At 42.2% G+C, this 16530-nt stretch overlaps 1 protein-coding gene across 1 annotated transcript; it reads right to left on the bottom strand.

Moving 5' to 3' along the window:
* Positions 1-151: 151 nt before the first annotated feature.
* LOC115224358 (translation initiation factor eIF-2B subunit alpha) lies at positions 152-16512 on the bottom strand. The gene is made up of 9 exons (XM_029795234.2): positions 16369-16512; positions 14153-14254; positions 13010-13149; positions 10192-10308; positions 9242-9354; positions 6469-6537; positions 4200-4275; positions 2095-2220; positions 152-354 (listed from the first exon to the last, which is right to left on the bottom strand). Exons 1-9 carry the CDS (start codon positions 16382-16384, stop codon positions 208-210), a joined length of 906 nt encoding a protein of 301 aa, XP_029651094.1. The 5' UTR covers positions 16385-16512; the 3' UTR covers positions 152-207.
* Between the last annotated feature and the right edge of the window lie 18 nt (positions 16513-16530).

Raw genomic sequence — 16530 nt, 5'->3', positions numbered from 1 at the left:
CAAATTTTGCTGGCCTTGTGCCAAAATTTGAAACCCATTTTGGGGTTATGGTTGGATGCCTTTCCTGTTGCTAACCTTTACCTACTGACAAACACACAATGTTGCAAAATCACTTCTGTTTTCTGTGATGGAAAGAACTCCGTTTCTCAAATGTTATTAAAATAAGTTTTATTGGTGTCCTTTTCTTTTTAAAACTTTTAATTTAGTTTAGCTGTAAAGTTTAATAAGTTCGTCACTAACGGCTGATGGTAATAAGATTCCAAGATCTGTGAACAACAGTGTCATGTAATTGGGGGGAGTATAGTCAACTGCTGGATGTTTCAAATCTGTGTCATTTTCCAAGGATGCTTTGTACTGAAATGAAGAATAAGAAAACAAACGTTAGCAGGAAAAAGAAAAACCTACAGGTTACAAGGGCGTGGCATAATCGGCAGAGCATCATCACCATATACTCTTTTACTTGTTTCAGTCATTTGACTGCGGCCATGCTAGGGCACTGCCTTTAGTCGAACAAGTCGACCCCAGGACTTATTCTTGTTAGCCTAGTACTTATTCTATCGGTCTCTTTTGCCGATCTGCTAAGTTACGGGGACGTAAACACACCAGCATCGGTTGTGAAGCGATGTTGGGGGGGACAAACACAGACATACAAACACATATATACGACGGGCTTCTTTCAGTTTCCATCTACCAAATCAACTCACAAGGCTTTGGTCGGCCCAAGGCTATAGTAGAAGACACTTGCCCAAGGTGCCATGCAGTGGGACTGAACCCGGAACCATGTGGTTGGTAAGCAAGCTACTTATCACACAGCCACTCCTAAATTTCTTCTAAATGTCTTTATCCATACACTACACATCACATGCACAAATGGCCAAAGAAATTTATAAATGTGTATTTACAAATTCACACAAACACAAATTTATATAAATTATACCCAAGGGGTTTTATGTATTTATGGAAGATTTATAAGTAATAAGGACTTGTAGGGATGCAGTATTTTGTTATGCAACAAGATTCCTTCCTCCAATGCCCCACTTTCCTCTCAAAGACCCCTTTTCTTGCAAAGTCACTTGGTGACCCCTACCAGTGTAGGTGCCACTTAAAAGCACCCAGTCCACACTGTAAACTGGTTGGCATTTGGAAAGGCATCCAGCTGTGAAAAAACCCCACCAAAACTGACCTCGTCTGTGCGAGTGCCACGTAAAAAGCACTCAGCCCACTCTGTGGTGTGTTGATAAATTAAGTACCAGTTATGCACTGGGGTCGATGTAATCAACTTAATCCCTTTGTTTATCCCCTTGTGAGCAATAAAGAAATAAGAAACGTTAGCAGCCCAGGCGAAATCCTTAGCGGTATTTCATCTATTACATTCTGAGTTCAAATTCCGTCGAGGTTGACTTTGCCTTTCATCCTTTCGGGGTCGATAAATTAAGTACCAGTTATGCACTGCAGGTTGATGTAATCGACTTAATCCCTTTGTCCGTCCTTGTTTGTCCCCTCTATGTTTAGCCCCTTGTGGGCAATAAAGAATTAAGAAACATCAACTATTTCCCCATGCATGCATGGTTCAGATGGAATTCGATGAGGCAGATTTTCTACAGCCAGATGCTCTTTCTGTAGCTAACCCTCATCTGTTTCCAGTCAAGGTAATATTCCCCCCATGGCCAGACATGTTTTTGCAGCATATTGGAAATGGATGGCAGTGATGTGCATTTACAACTTTTGTGCAATCTCAAGACAAGGACACATATATACAATGGGTTTCTTTCAGTGTCCATTTACCAAATTTACTCACAAGGCTTTGGTCAGCTCTAGGATACAACAGAAAACAGCTGCACATGGTGCCACACAGCAAGATGGAACCCGAAACCACATCTGCACCTTTTTGGCAGTGTTATCATTCTAGCTTGTCAAAAACGCTAGAAATTTCTTTGTTTCTTTCTTTTATGGATGGCCCTGGTTGGAACAACCTATCATCATACATTTATCAGATCTCAAAACTGACATGGAATTAAACAGCAAAAACTAAATGACAAAAAAAGAAAAAAAAAAAAAAGGGAGAAGGGTGTGCCGATCTGGAAATAGACTTACTTCAAATTTCTTGGGGAGGTCTTTTTGAGTGAGGGGGAAGAACCGAGCAAACTTGAAGAATTCGGCCACGACATAAACTGGTTTGTTGAAGGCTTTGGCAGCAAGAGCAATGTTGAAGGTACCAATCTAAAAATTCAATGAAAAGAAATGGTCATCATAAATAAGTAAAAATCATGAAATCATCATCATTTAACGTCCGTTTTCCATGCTAGCACGGGTTGCACAGTTCGACCCGGGTCTGGGAAGCCAGGAGGCTGCACCGGACTCCAGTCTGATTTGGCAGTGTTTCTACAGATGGATGCCCTTCCTAACACCAACCAACCACTCCATGAGTGTAGTGGGTGCTTTTTACGTGCCCCCAGCACAAGTGCCAGGGGAGGCTGGCAACGGCCACGATCGGTTGGTGCTTTTTACATGCCACTGGCATGGAGGTCAGTCGGGGTGGCGCTGGCATCGACCACATACGGATGATGCTTTTTAGGTGCCACTATTTCTTAACGGATACACTGCTTATTGTATTTTAATTCATTTTTAACCCCTTAGCATTCAGATTATTCTGTCAAATGTAATATTTATTTATTTACATTGTTTTGCATTAATTATGTATTATCTCACAGTTTTGAAATTTTGATGATGTGAATGTGTAGTTTTAGAAGGACATTGTAGGGTAGGTGCGAGAGGCCACATCTGGCCAGTCTGAACATAAAACAGGTAGAATATTTGGGCCAGGCACGGTTCATTTAAATGTTAAAGGTTTAATATAATCAAGATTTTGCAGTGGTGGGGGTGGGGTGGGTGGGTGGGGGGTAGGAAAAATATCCAATTCGTTATAAAGTTATTATTGTGCAATTTTCAGTTACAGATTTAAAATTGTACAAGGACCTTATACAGACCCTAGAAAATTAGAGGCAGGGGATCAGTGAATACATCTGGCTCTCATTCTAAAGTCCTTGTGCAATTTCAAGCCACACATCATCACTTTTCTATGCTTGCATGGGTCAGACAGAGTTCATTGAGGTAGATTTCTTTCTTTACTGCCCAGAAGGGGCTAAACATAGAGGGGACAAACAAGGACAGACAAAGGGATTAAGTCGATTACATCAACCCCAGTGCGTAACTGGCACTTTATTTATCGACCCCAAAAGGATGAAAGGCAAAGTCGACCTCGGTGGAATTTGAACTCAGAACGTAACGGCAGACGAAATACCTATTTCTTTATTACCCATAAGGGGCTAAACACAGAGGGGACAAACAAGGACAGACAAAGGGATTAAGTCGATTACATCAACCCCAGTGCGTAACTGGCACTTTATTTATCGACCCCAAAAGGATGAAAGGCAAAGTCGACCTCGGTGGAATTTGAACTCAGAACATAATGACAGACGAAATACCACTAAGCATTTCACCTGGTGCGCTAACATTTCTGCCAGCCCGCTGCCTATTTTGAGGTAGATTTTCTACAGATGGATGCCCTTCCTGTTGCCAACCCTCGCCTATTTCCCCATGACCAGACATGTTTTATGGAGGATTGGAAAAACACTTGTGTCACAGTGACCCTTGTTTACTCCTGTCAAGACAAGACGCACACACACACATGACCTTTCAGTTTCTGTCTATCAAATCCACTCACTAGGCTTCGGTCAGCCCAGGGTATAGCAGAAACTTGCCCAAGGTGCCATACAGTGTGACTGAATCCAAAACTAAGTGGCTGGAAGCAAACTTCTAAACCATATAACTATGTCCGAGGGGGGGGGGGAGTATTTATATGAGAAGGAAATTTTAGAGAGAGATTCCATTGCAGGGAAGTTAGTGTTGAGTGAAGATAACAACATGGGAGGCCTTTGTCAGGTGAGACACAGGACATTGGACAAGAGGAGGAGGCGGAGGAAAATCAGGTGTGTTATGTAACACTGTGTAGAGGTAAGATCTAAGTTGGTAGTTCTGATGAGCAGAGGCCACTGTAGTAGGGTTAGAGCAGGTAGAGAGAGGACATAGCATGTCCCCATCTGATTCATTTGACAAATAAACGACAACTAAGAATTGGTAAAAAAAATAAAAAAAGAAAGAAAGAAAATAAAGAAAAAGAAAAAAAAGCAATACATTACCCTGTTGATGATTCCGCCACTTTCTACAACACTTTCAGCACCAACAAGAACCAGATCAACATCTGGCATGACAGAACTGCAAAAGAATACAGGTGCATACAGGTAAAATAAACATGAAAGATGGTCTGCCCCATTCAAAAACTGCATGAGCTACTGAGATGTTTTGCAATCTCTTCTAAATCTAATGCAATGCTGGAAACCTTTCCATCTCAGCAGTAGGTGTCTCGGGGTCACAAACATTTCACCCTTTATATTATTTACATTGCATGGATATTTGTCCTCGTCTTGTTTGTTGTTAACAGGTTTTGGCTGATATACCCTCCAGCCTTCATCAGGTGTCTTGGGGGAAATTTCGAACCTGGGTTCTCATTCCTAAGGTATTTTTCAATGTTGTTATTATTATTCAGGTCACTGCCTGGAATCGAACTCAGAATCTTGGGGTTAGTAGCCTGCGCTCTTAACCACTAAGCCATATGCCCAGGTTCGAAATTTCCCCAAGACACCTGATGAAGGCTGGAGGGTATATCAGCCGAATTGTTGTGTTAACAACAAACAAGGTAAGGACAAATATCCGTAAAATGTAAACAATGTAAATAATTCCTCATCTCTTAATTATAGAACCGCATTTCACCCTTTAGTCTGTACACTTCACCTGAGTGGGGCAGCGAGGATTTGAGCTAGTCTTTACCTATCGATGGGCTCCATTTGCAGTCTCTTATCAACCATAGCCGCCTTGAGCTAGTTTCAGCTGCCAGACCTATTTCTCTGATGGCTTTCTGCAGTTATCTGGGTTCCAGACTTATTCTCTGCAAGAAATAGCACACCAATCTAGATGGAAAGTCGCAGCAGCCAACTTCGCATATACACCCATCTAACACCCGTGGACATATTTACAAAGTCAGAAAACAGCACAGCTCCCATGACTTCAGGAAACATTTTTTCACGCTGAGAGTTGCTGAAGCATGGCACAAACTGCCGGCATCAGTTGTTAGTTGTCGGAGCACTGCATCCTTCAAAACTTCCATGCTTCCTGAGATTCACCAACACTACACCTGATTTTCTCCTCCCCTCCATACACACACAAGCATGTATCTGACTCATGCATTGTTCGCTTTCCAGACATTTGTACATTACTGCATATACTCTGACAAGTTGTGGTGCACCTGAGCACTGTATACAATAATTTCATTATTATTTTATATTTTGTGTTTCATGCCCAAAGTATTATATTTAACCCTTTAGCATTTAAACCGGCCAGATCTTGCCTCTCACACCTACCCTACAATGTCAGTTATAACATCAAAATCTCAAAAATACAAGATAATCCAGGATTAATTTCATGTAAATAAATAAGCATTTCATTTGACAGAATGATCTGAATGCTAAAGGGTTAATATATAGATATATAACTGCCCCTATATCCACTCAACTTGATCCCTCTTATATATTTCTTTACTACCCACAAGGGGCTAAACATAGAGGGGAAAAACAAGGACAGACAAAGGGATTACGGCGATTACATCGACCCAGTGCGAAACTGGTACTTTATTTATCGACCCCGAGAGGATGAAAGGCAAAGTCGACCTCGGCGGAATTTGAACTCAGAACGTAACGACAGACGAAATACCGCTAAGCATTTCGCCCGGCGCGCTAACGTTTCTGCTAGCTCGCCACCTGATCCCTCTTGATCCTTCTTATAGCCATTCTTTACCCTGTGGAATCAATCCCTTGTAAAGACTTTGGAATCTAAGCTTGAATTTTTGTGAGCACTACTAAGTGTCTTTTATACTGAGATTCTCTGGATCTCCTTCGTGGACTGTACATAGATATAGACAAAGAGAGAGAGATAATTATATATAAGTGCCGCCTCGACTGGCTTCCGTGCCGGTGGCACGTAAAATGCACCAATCCGACTGTGGCCGTTGCCAGCCTCGCCTGGCACCTGTGCGGGTGGCACGTAAAAAGCACCCACTACACTCACAGAGTGGTTGGCATTAGGAAGGGCATCCAGCTGTAGAAACATTGCCAGATCAGACTGGAGCCTGGTGCAGCCTCCTGGCTTCCCAGATCCCCGGTCGAACCGTCCAACCCATGCTAGCATGGAGAACGGACGTTAAACGATGATGATGATGATGATGATATATAGAAATATACACATATATATACTTGAGCATTATTCATTACTCATTAGTTCTTTAATAACATGATTATTGTCATAAAGATAATTAATGCCAGTAATTAAAATCATACTAATTATTCATATACTCACCTCACAGCAGCATCTAGAATTAACAGAGTAGGGATGTTTGCTTTCTTCAGCTCATTGCACAAAACACGTCTGTGAAAAGAGAGAGAGAGAAAGACTCAGAACAACAACAAAAAACATTTACTCTGTATTCCGACATACAAGTTGAAATTTTCATCCAAAACACATCGGTCAATTTAGACACCAAAATGACTTTGGAGGATCAAAGATTCTATGTGAAAGGCAACAGGATTTGGAAAGATGTTTGAATGTTTATCCTACATGTTCAGAACATATACTACGTGGACTTGTATGAGGTTGGTTGACTTATACAACACTAACTTAAAAGCTGCACTCCATGGCGAACACTCCATGCAGAGGGATAATAGGGCCTGTGTCCCAAATGTATAGAGAGAGCTAAAAAGCATGACTATAACAGGTCTGTAATGACTATATGCCTGGTGGTGTTTGATCAGAGGTTAAGGGTGGATGAGAATTAATTCTGTGGTGCAATCATTCTGTTGTTTCAGTTCCAAGTTGAATTCCAACTGTTGGCCAATTTGTCCCGAAGTTCTTATCTCAATGTAAAATTAACGAAGTTAATGTTGTTCATCTTCTCATTAATCTCTGACTTCATCTGACAAATGCCAACCAAGATGGTGTGAATCAGTGAAGCTTTACCTGCTAGAAATAGCAACCCAAATGCTTTTAAATCAGATTGCAATGCTGGATGAAGAACCCAAATGAAGGGCAAATTTTTAACCCTGGGATCATCCTGTCTATGTAGAGTAAAAGTAGACTGAGATACAGGGATCCCGGGCAGAGAGAATTTCACATTTATTATTATAAAAGATGACTTTGGAGGAACAAAAATTCCATGTGAAATGCAACAGAATTTGGTAAAATAATGACAATAGGAATGAGGCTAGTATGCTGTGCTGGTTGTATAATGTAAGTGTACATGTTCAACAAAGTGTATTGAGAGAGAAGTTAGGCATAAGAGGAAGTAGAGATAGGGTGCAAGAGAGAAGACTGTGCTGGTTTGGTCATCTGGAGAAGATGGATGCTGACATCTCCATAAAGAAGTGCCAATCTCTTAAACTAGATGGGACACATCAAAGAGGGAGACCCAGGAGGACATGGAACGAAGTACTGAAGGTCGATCTGAAGACATTGAACCTTTTGAGATGAGATGACAAAGTACTGAGACACCTGGCACCACACAAATGGCACCTGTGCCAGTGACATGTAAAAGCAGTCATTACACTCTTGGAGTGGTTGGTGTTAGGAAGGGCACCCAGCCATAGAAAAGCATGCTTAATTAGACTGCTTGAGAAGAAGACCCATCAAACCAAGCAAAAACACAGTCGTGGAAGATACAGGTAGCATGTAAGAATGTAAAATCACCCATTACACATTTGGAGTGGTTGGTGTTAGGAAGGGCATCCGGCTGTAGAAACTGTGCCAAATCAGACTGGAGTCTGGTGCAGCCTTCCAGCTTGCCAGCCCTGGTCAAACCGGCCAATCCATGCCAGCATAGACAACGAATGTTAAATGATGGATGATGATTGCTGTACACAAGAAGACCCATCCTTCACAGCAGAAGTATTAAGGCTGTTCTCCCTGCTAAGGAGGATTGGCCTGCAAGAGTCATGTGGTGCTGGCGCCACGTAAAAAGGGCATCCAACCATAGAAACCAAGCCAAATCAGACAGGGAGCCTGCTGCAGCTCTCTGGCTTGCCAGCTCTGGTCAAACCGTCCAACCCACACCAGCATGGAAAACGGACGCTAAAGGATGATAATGAATGACAATGTTTGAATGTTTACACTGGATACAACATCAATTTGTATGAGGGAGTTCAAGTCAGGGGTGGCCTGAGCCGTCGGTCATTCGGGCACTGCCCGAGGGCCCTGCACACTACATGTTAACTCTACTAAAACACACATTCAACGGGGCCCGGTAAAGTTATGCCCGAGGGCCCTTGATACTCGCAGTCCAACCCTGGGTCAACTTATACACCGAGACGACTTTGGGAGGACCAAAAATTCCATGTGAAATGTAGCAGAATATGGAAAAATAGCGACAAATTTGGAATGTTTACATATGTTTTCACTATGTACTACAATGACTTGTGTGCTGGAAAATACAGTATTTAGAAATTACAAAATCTTTCGAGAGCCCTTCATCTTTCCTTTAATAACTCAAAAACTGATAATAACTATTTCTTTTGTGGAGGCGCAATGGCCCAGTGGTTAGGGCAGCGGACTCGCGGTCATAGGATCGCGGTTTCGATTCCCAGACCGGGCGTTGTGAGTGTTTATTGAGCGAAAACACCTAAAGCTCCACGAGGCTCCAGCAGGGATGGTGGTGATCCCTGCTGTACTCTTTCACCACAACTTTCTCTCACTCTTACTTCCTGTTTCTGTTGTACCTGTATTTCAAAGGGCTGGCCTTGTCACTCTCTGTGTCACGCTGAATATCCCCGAGAACTACGTTAAGGGTACACGTGTCTGTGGAGTGCTCAGCCACTTACACGTTAATTTAACGAGCAGGCTGTTCCGTTGATTCGGTTCAACCGGAACCCTCGTCGTCGTAACCGATGGAGTGCTTCCATTCCAAGTATTTCTTTCATCTTTTTCCTCATGTAGCTTTAGATGGAGGTCAAAAACTAATTTGCCGTTCTTGATAAGACACCAGATGTTTGTACTGATATAACGTGCAACGGAAGTTATCAATGGAACTATTTTTGTAATGGTAGAATTAGTGTTAAAACGGTTAAAGAGAAACTGTTTTTACCCGCTTTCGTTTGGCCTTGATTCTGTGACGAACACATTGAAACGCTTCTTGTCGCGGGCTGCTTCCTTCAGGACTTGTAGCACTACACGGGACCGAGAATGGGTGAGTATAGTCTGTGGAATGGAGAATAGGGAGACACATTAAAGAGGGATTATTTTAAATACTGTGCTGTCCATACATACATACTCACACAAACTGTCAGAACGCAACCCTGCCATTTCCTCAATGAACTGATAAGACATCCCCTAGGTAGCCACTTGATCTGCTAGAAATAGCAGCTAAAATCTCCTTCAGTCACTTGGTTGTAAACCAATGAGACTGACAACTATCATGGGAGGGAGGTTTTGTGGTCACTCGTCGTGCCAAACACAGCAGCAAAAAAACCTCCTTAACTCAGAACTGTTACCCCTACTGTTTGACAAATGGTGTTGGTTTGTTTATATCCTGTAACTTAGTGATTCATCAAAACAAAACCAATGCCATAAATACCAGACTTTAAAAAAATAAATACTGGAACCGACTTGTTCAACTAAATCTTCAGGGTAGTGCCCCAGCATGGCCACAGTCCAACAACTAGCAGAAGTAAAATATAAAAGATATATATGGGATATTTTTGTATCTAAAAACACGTCTTATAAGGGAGCCTTTATGTGGCCACTTGATCTGCTAGAAACAGCAGCCAAAATCTCCTTCAATCACTTGGTTGTAAACCAACGAGACTGACAACTACCATGGGAGGATTTAGTGGTCACTAGTCCTGCTGAAAATAGCAGCAAAAAAACCTCCTTCACTCAGAATTGCCCTGGTTGCTAAGCAACAAGACTTACAACTGTCATATGAAAGAGCCTTTACGTGGTCATTCGACCTGCTAGTAATAGCAGTCAAATTCGCCTTTGCACCGTTCTTACATTTGCTGAGAATCATAAGAAAGGAATAAGATGAGGACTTACCATTCCATCCCGAAGAAAAGGTTTGCACAATTTGCTTATCTTGTCACGAGATTTGGTCACCTTCTCCAAGAACAGTTCTCCACGCTCAACTAATCGTCTACGGCATTCTTGGAAATCCTTTAATTTAGCAGAAAGAAATCTTGAAATCTTAAATAAAAATGAAAACTGAAGAGAAAAATTACATCATTTTAAGATTCGCATTTTCATGCTTGCAAGGTCCAGATGCAAATTTTCTCTGCTTGGATGCCTTTCCTGTTGCCAACCTTTGCTTGTTTCTAAGCAAGGTAACATTTCACCACAAAATGCAGGACCAGTTTTTGTTCTCATTCTTGATCACTCTTTCTCTCTCTGGCCAGATAACCGTATACCTATTTCTTTATTACCCACAAGGGGCTAAATACAGAGGGGACAAACAAGGACAGACATAGGTATTAAGTCGATTACATCGACCCCAGTGCATAACTGGTACTTAATTTATCGACCCCGAAAGGATGAAAGGCAAAGTCGACCTCGGCGGAATTTGAACTCACAATGTAACGCAGACGAAATACCGCTAAGCATTTCGCCCGGCATGCTAACGTTTCTGCCAGCTCGCCGCCTTATACCTTTTCTACAGCAAGACACCTGTTTCTGTCTCTCTGTCACATTAAAACCTTTCATCATCTGATACATGATCACCTCCTCCAATGCCCCCACCTCCCCTTTTTGTCTTGCAAAGTTCTTTGGCGATCCAGCTAGTGCTGGTGCCACTTAAAAGCATCCAGTCCACACTGTAAAGTGGTTGGCATCTGGAAGGGCACTCAACTGTAAAAACCTTGCCAAAACTGAACTCACCTGAGCCACATAAAAAGCATCCAGTCTACTCTGCTGAGTGGTTGGTGTTAGGAAGGGCATCCAGCTGTAAAAATCCTGCCAAAACAGTCGCAGAAGTCTGGTGTAGGCTCCTGTTGAACCGTCCAACCCATGCCAGCATGGAAGGAAGATGTTAATTGATGATAACACACACACACAATTATAATTGCAAGCCTCTGATTTCCAGTCGTCCAAATTGCTCATTTCTGATCATCAGCTGCTAAACCAAGCCTGGTTTTCCTCTGAATATTCACCCAGACTACTGCAAACTGGAGCCTTTCAGTTATGATGTATTAAAGAGTATCCTACACTTGTATTGAGTCCTGTAATTTATTACTTCTGGTGAATCAACAGAGATTTATATATCATCAATTAACGTCCGGCATGGGTTGGATGGTTTGAGAAGAGCTGACCAGCTGAAGGGCTGTTCAGGTTCTATGTCTGTTTTGGCATGATTTCTACAGCTTGGTGCCCTTCCTAACACCAACCACTTTACAGAGTGTACTGGGTGCTTTTACGAGGCACTGGCACATGTGCTTTCTATGTGGCACCGGCACCTATGATCCCGCAAGGTTAGGGATGCTCAGCTGGAGAGGGTTTCAGGGGACGAGCCTCTATGCAAGGGCAACTACGCTTTTACTTAGCATGACGTGTCTTTTCAAGCACAGCAAACCACCAGGAATCTTGTCCTCTTCCAAGTAACTTTTATCTTGATAATTCTAATGCGCACTCTTTTACTCTCTTTTACTTGTTTCAGTCATTTGACTGCGGCCATGCTGGAGCACCGCCTTTAGTCGAGCAAATCGACCCCGGGACTTATTCTTTGTAAGCCCAGTACTTATTCTATCGGTCTCTTTTGCCGAACCGCTAAGTGATGGGGACGTAAACACACCAGCATCGGTTGTCAAGCAATGCTAGGGGGACAAACACAAACACACACATATATATATATACATATGTACGACAGGCTTCTTTTAGTTTCCGTCTACCAAATCCACTCACAAGGCATTGGTCGGCCCGGGGCTATAGCAGAAGACACTTGCCCAAGATGCCACGCAGTGGGACTGAACCCAGAACCATGTGGTTGGTTAGCAAGCTACTTACCACACAGCCAATCCTGCGCCTATACGATCTTTTCACTCTTTCGTTTTCATCTCTTTTTCTCTCTCATTCTTTTACCTCCTCTTCTCCCACTATTCTATCCTATTACTCTGTCACTCTCTCTCCCTCACTCTTCACTCCTCCTCCCTTGCTCAAGTGGCAGCAAGCTTCTTAGTTGTACAACTATGTAGGCACAGATCCCTCATCCCTATTTAAAATTTCCCATTGCTTACCCTTACCCCCACCCCAGCAGAAATGGTACCTCCCCACCACTTTTGGAACCAGCGATTTTATGGACCCAAGACCATCTGATATAATTCAGACCAACAATTGATTTCTGGCCCCTGTTCTCCACTGGACCAGTCATTTCCGATAATTTTACACACAAGTTTTTGGAGAAAGACAAGTAAAAAAACAAAAAAAAAAAAAGAAACATGGGCGCAGGAGTGGCTGTGTGGTAAGTAGCTTGTTTACCAACCACATGGTTCCGGGTTCAGTCCCACTGCGTGGCATCTTGGGCAAGTGTCTTCTGCTATAGCCCCGGGCCGACCAATGCCTTGTGAGTGGATTTGGTAGACGGAAACTGAAAGAAGCCTGTCGTATATATGTATATATATAAGTTTGTGTGTCTGTGTTTGTCCCCCCAGCATTGCTTGACAACCGATGCTGGTGTGTTTACGTCCCTGTCACTTAGTGGTTCGGCAAAAGAGACCAATAGAATAAGTACTGGGCTTACAAAGAATAAGTCCCGGGGTCGATTTGCTCGACTAAAGGCGGTGCTCCAGCATGGCCGCAGTCAAGTGACTGAAACAAGTAAAAGAGTAAAGAGTAAAAGAGAGAGTATGGGAATCTTTGATGAACTTACCTGGAATTCTAATGAAGTAAATGTAATGAAGCGAAGGTATAACTGACAAGCAGAACGCACTGATATTCCATTCTCATCCCGTACATCGAGGTATTTCTCTGCATCTTCTAGACTTCGTAACAGTTCAGTTAATGTGGTGGCTTGAAAGAAAATTAAAAATAAAAGATTAAAAAAATGAAGATTAGAGATTAGTTTACATTATTTACATTTGACAAAGAGAGAAGAGCAAAGACTGATAACGGCTCAAAGAGCCATGGAAAGGTCAATGTTTGGTATCTCGTTGAGAGAGCACATAAATAGCAACATCATCAGAAAGAAGTCCGGCGTGAGAGATGTCACCGCAGAGTATACTCGCAGCAAGTATAGATGGGCTGGACACGTCGCATGGCTCACCGATAATCGGTGGACGCACGCAGTCGTCGAGTGGTGCCCGCGTGAGCGGAAAAGACCACCCGGAAGACCTCCATGACGATGGAGTGACGATTTCAAGAGGACGATTGGGATCACGTGGATGAGAAAGGCGCGATCCAGAGAGGAGTGGACAGCGTGCTGTGACCAGCGGTGTCAAATGGACGCCTGACGGACTGGTCGGTCAAAGTGATCAAGTGACATTTGACAGATATTTGTCATCTTGTTTGGTGTTAACACAACGTTTCAGCTGATATACCCTCCAACCTTCATCAGATGTCTTGGGAAATTTCAAACCTGGGTTCTCATTCCTAAGGTATTTTTTGATGTTGTTGTTATTATTATTATTATTAAAAAAAAACACCATCTGAGCGTGGCCGTTCGCCAGCCTCGTCTGGCACATAAAATCACCCACTACACTCTCGGAGTGGTTGGCGTTAGGAAGGGCATCCAGCCGTAGAAACACTGCCAAATCAGACTGGGCCTGGTGCAGCTTTCTGGCTTCACAGACCCCAGTTGAACCGTCCAACCCATGCTAGCATGGAAGGCGGACGCTAAATGATGATGATGATGATTATTATTATTCAGCCTTCATCAGGTGTCGTGGGGGAAATTTCGAACCGGTGGTCTCATTCCTCAAGACACCTGATTCCACAAAACAACTTGATGAAGGCTGGAGGGTATATCAGCCGAAATGTTGTGTTAGGAAAAGGAAAGAAAGCTAAAGCAATTTACCATCACTTCCTTTGACGATTTCAAGTAAAGTCTTCACAGCTGCTACAGCAGTAGAATTTTCCGGTTCATTTCGGATTCCTTCATCAAAATATTTGAGAATGTCTGATGGAGAGAATGACAGAAACAATTAGAATCAGAAACAAACAAACAAAAAAAGAAAATAAATAAATAAACACTGGGGGGATGGAAAAAAACCCCTAAAATTTTATGGCTTTCATCATGATGATATTCATGGTATTTTTTTCTTTTTTTATCTCACAAAAACCCACAAATTTTGCAGCTATTATCAAAAATGCCCCCAAAAGTAATCATCATCATTATCACCATCATTGTCATAACATCCATTTTTCCATGCTTGAACGGGTCAGACAGGAGTTTACCAAGACAGGTTTTCTATGGCTGGATGCCTTTCAGGTTGCCAAACCGTGTCTGTTTCCAAGAAAGGTAATATTTCTCCCTCGTTAGACATGTCGTTGTAGAATACAGGTAATGAACGACACTGCTTATATGGCACCAGTCACCTGATGTCAAGACGACACACACACACGATGGGCTTCTTTAAGTTTCCATCTACCAAACCTGTTCACCTGTTCAAAAGAATAATTTCAAAACAATATTTCAAGTTTAGCTGATCTTTAGTTTTATTGTTTTTCCAGTTACAAAATAAAACAACCGAAACATCGATATGAACACAAAACGGTATATATTCTCAGACGTAATAAATATACAATACAAATCACATGCAACAAAAGTCTTTATAAATTCATTTCGGTGAAGAATTTACACTAACACCGGAAAGTGAATGGATCAACGTCGATTTCGACGAGCAAGATTCGATCAACCAAATTGCCCGACTCATTGAATTAATGGGTAAGTGACACATGTAAGGGTGTGTGAGAAGGTTGGACACTGAATTACAAGTACACTCCACCCGATGGGTATCCATACAGTTTTTGTCCACCCAATTTCCGTTACAAGGCTTGAGTCCATCTGAGGCTATGCTAGAAAACGTATGTCGAAGATGCTACGTAGCGAGATCGAATTCAAGATGAGGTGATTGCGAAGCGAACTTCTGAACCATTTGTCCTTCTCATCCTTCATGTGTAGACAAGGCCGTCTCACATCGACTGGAAGCTACAGCATACAGAAATCAAAATGGGACCTGAAACCCGGGAGGGTCCGGGGCAAGGGCCCAGTGTAACCATGCATTAGGATAGAACTGCGTGAGGGATCAACCGTGATGGGAACCAGTCAAGGGGAAAACTTGCGATTGGTTAACCTATCAGAAATAACAACTAAATATCCCTCAACTCACATACTATTGCCTGTTGTTTTTTTTTTCTTTTATTCTTTCACTTGTTTCAGTCATTTGACTGCGGCCATGCTGGAGCACCGCCTTTAGTCGAGCAAATCGACCCCAGGATTTATTCTTTGGAAGCCTAGTACTTTTACTATCGGTCACTTTTGCCGAACCGCTAAGTTATGGGGACGTAAACACACCAGCATCGGGTGTCAAACGATGGTGGGAGGACGAACACAAATACACACACACACATATATCATATATATATATAAAACATACAACGGGCTTCTTTCAGTTTCCGTCTACCAAATCCACTCGGTGCCACGCAGTGGGACTGAACCTGGAACCATGTGGTTGGTAAGCAAGTTACTTACCACACAGCTACTCCCGCGCCTATTGCCAGTTTTTTTTTTTTTTTTTAAATACATTACAAAATCTGATATTAAATTAATTGTATCGATAAAAAAAAACGAGAGGGTGGCAACGACTAGAACGTCTCTGATCATAGGTCCATTTGATGAGTGACCTAACCTAAGGAAAAAACAAGCAGAAACTGCAACAAAATCACAATACGAGGGACAGTCTAAGTGGTAATTAGACCCACGGGAAATAGCAGTGCCAAATTCCTTTCAGATACACTACAAACATCTCCCTACAGCCTGAGAAAGAAGTAGAAGGGATGGTCACGGCTGGAACTAGAGAACAAGAAGAAATAGTACAGACACATAGTTTAATGAAGTGAAAGGAAGGATGATGCAAGCTGTTAAGGGTGAAAGCTATTAACAAGTTTTAATTGCCTTTTAGCAGGTAAAATATATCAACAGAGTAGAAAGTAGATCGATGGCTTAATTGTTTGGAAAAAAATTAACATTTTCTATATTTATATTTCTTTTAATTAATACGTTTATCTTACCTTCTTTGGTCTTCATTGTGCAGCAAGAGAAGAAGTTCCAGGACAGACTTCGTTGGAGAGACACGCGAAGCACATTACTAAATTAATTAATAGGACGTATAGCCAAAGATTCCGTAACATTCGTTGCTATTGGATAAATATTCCGATACTAACCAATCAGTG

Source organism: Octopus sinensis, linkage group LG25 (genome assembly GCF_006345805.1).
Source record: "Octopus sinensis linkage group LG25, ASM634580v1, whole genome shotgun sequence".
Lineage (NCBI taxonomy): Eukaryota > Metazoa > Mollusca > Cephalopoda > Octopoda > Octopodidae > Octopus > Octopus sinensis.
This window is presented reverse-complemented; position numbering and strand designations above follow the sequence as displayed.

Bases quoted from the DNA above. Each gene is read 5' to 3' on its own strand.
- LOC115224358 (XM_029795234.2), bottom strand. The intron at 13,150-14,152 runs GTAAATTGCTTT...TTTTCTTTCAAG, and splicing joins AATCGTCAAAGGAAGTGATG to CCACCACATTAACTGAACTG. The intron at 10,309-13,009 runs GTAAGTTCATCA...GCTAAATTAAAG, and splicing joins TTACTTCATTAGAATTCCAG to GATTTCCAAGAATGCCGTAG.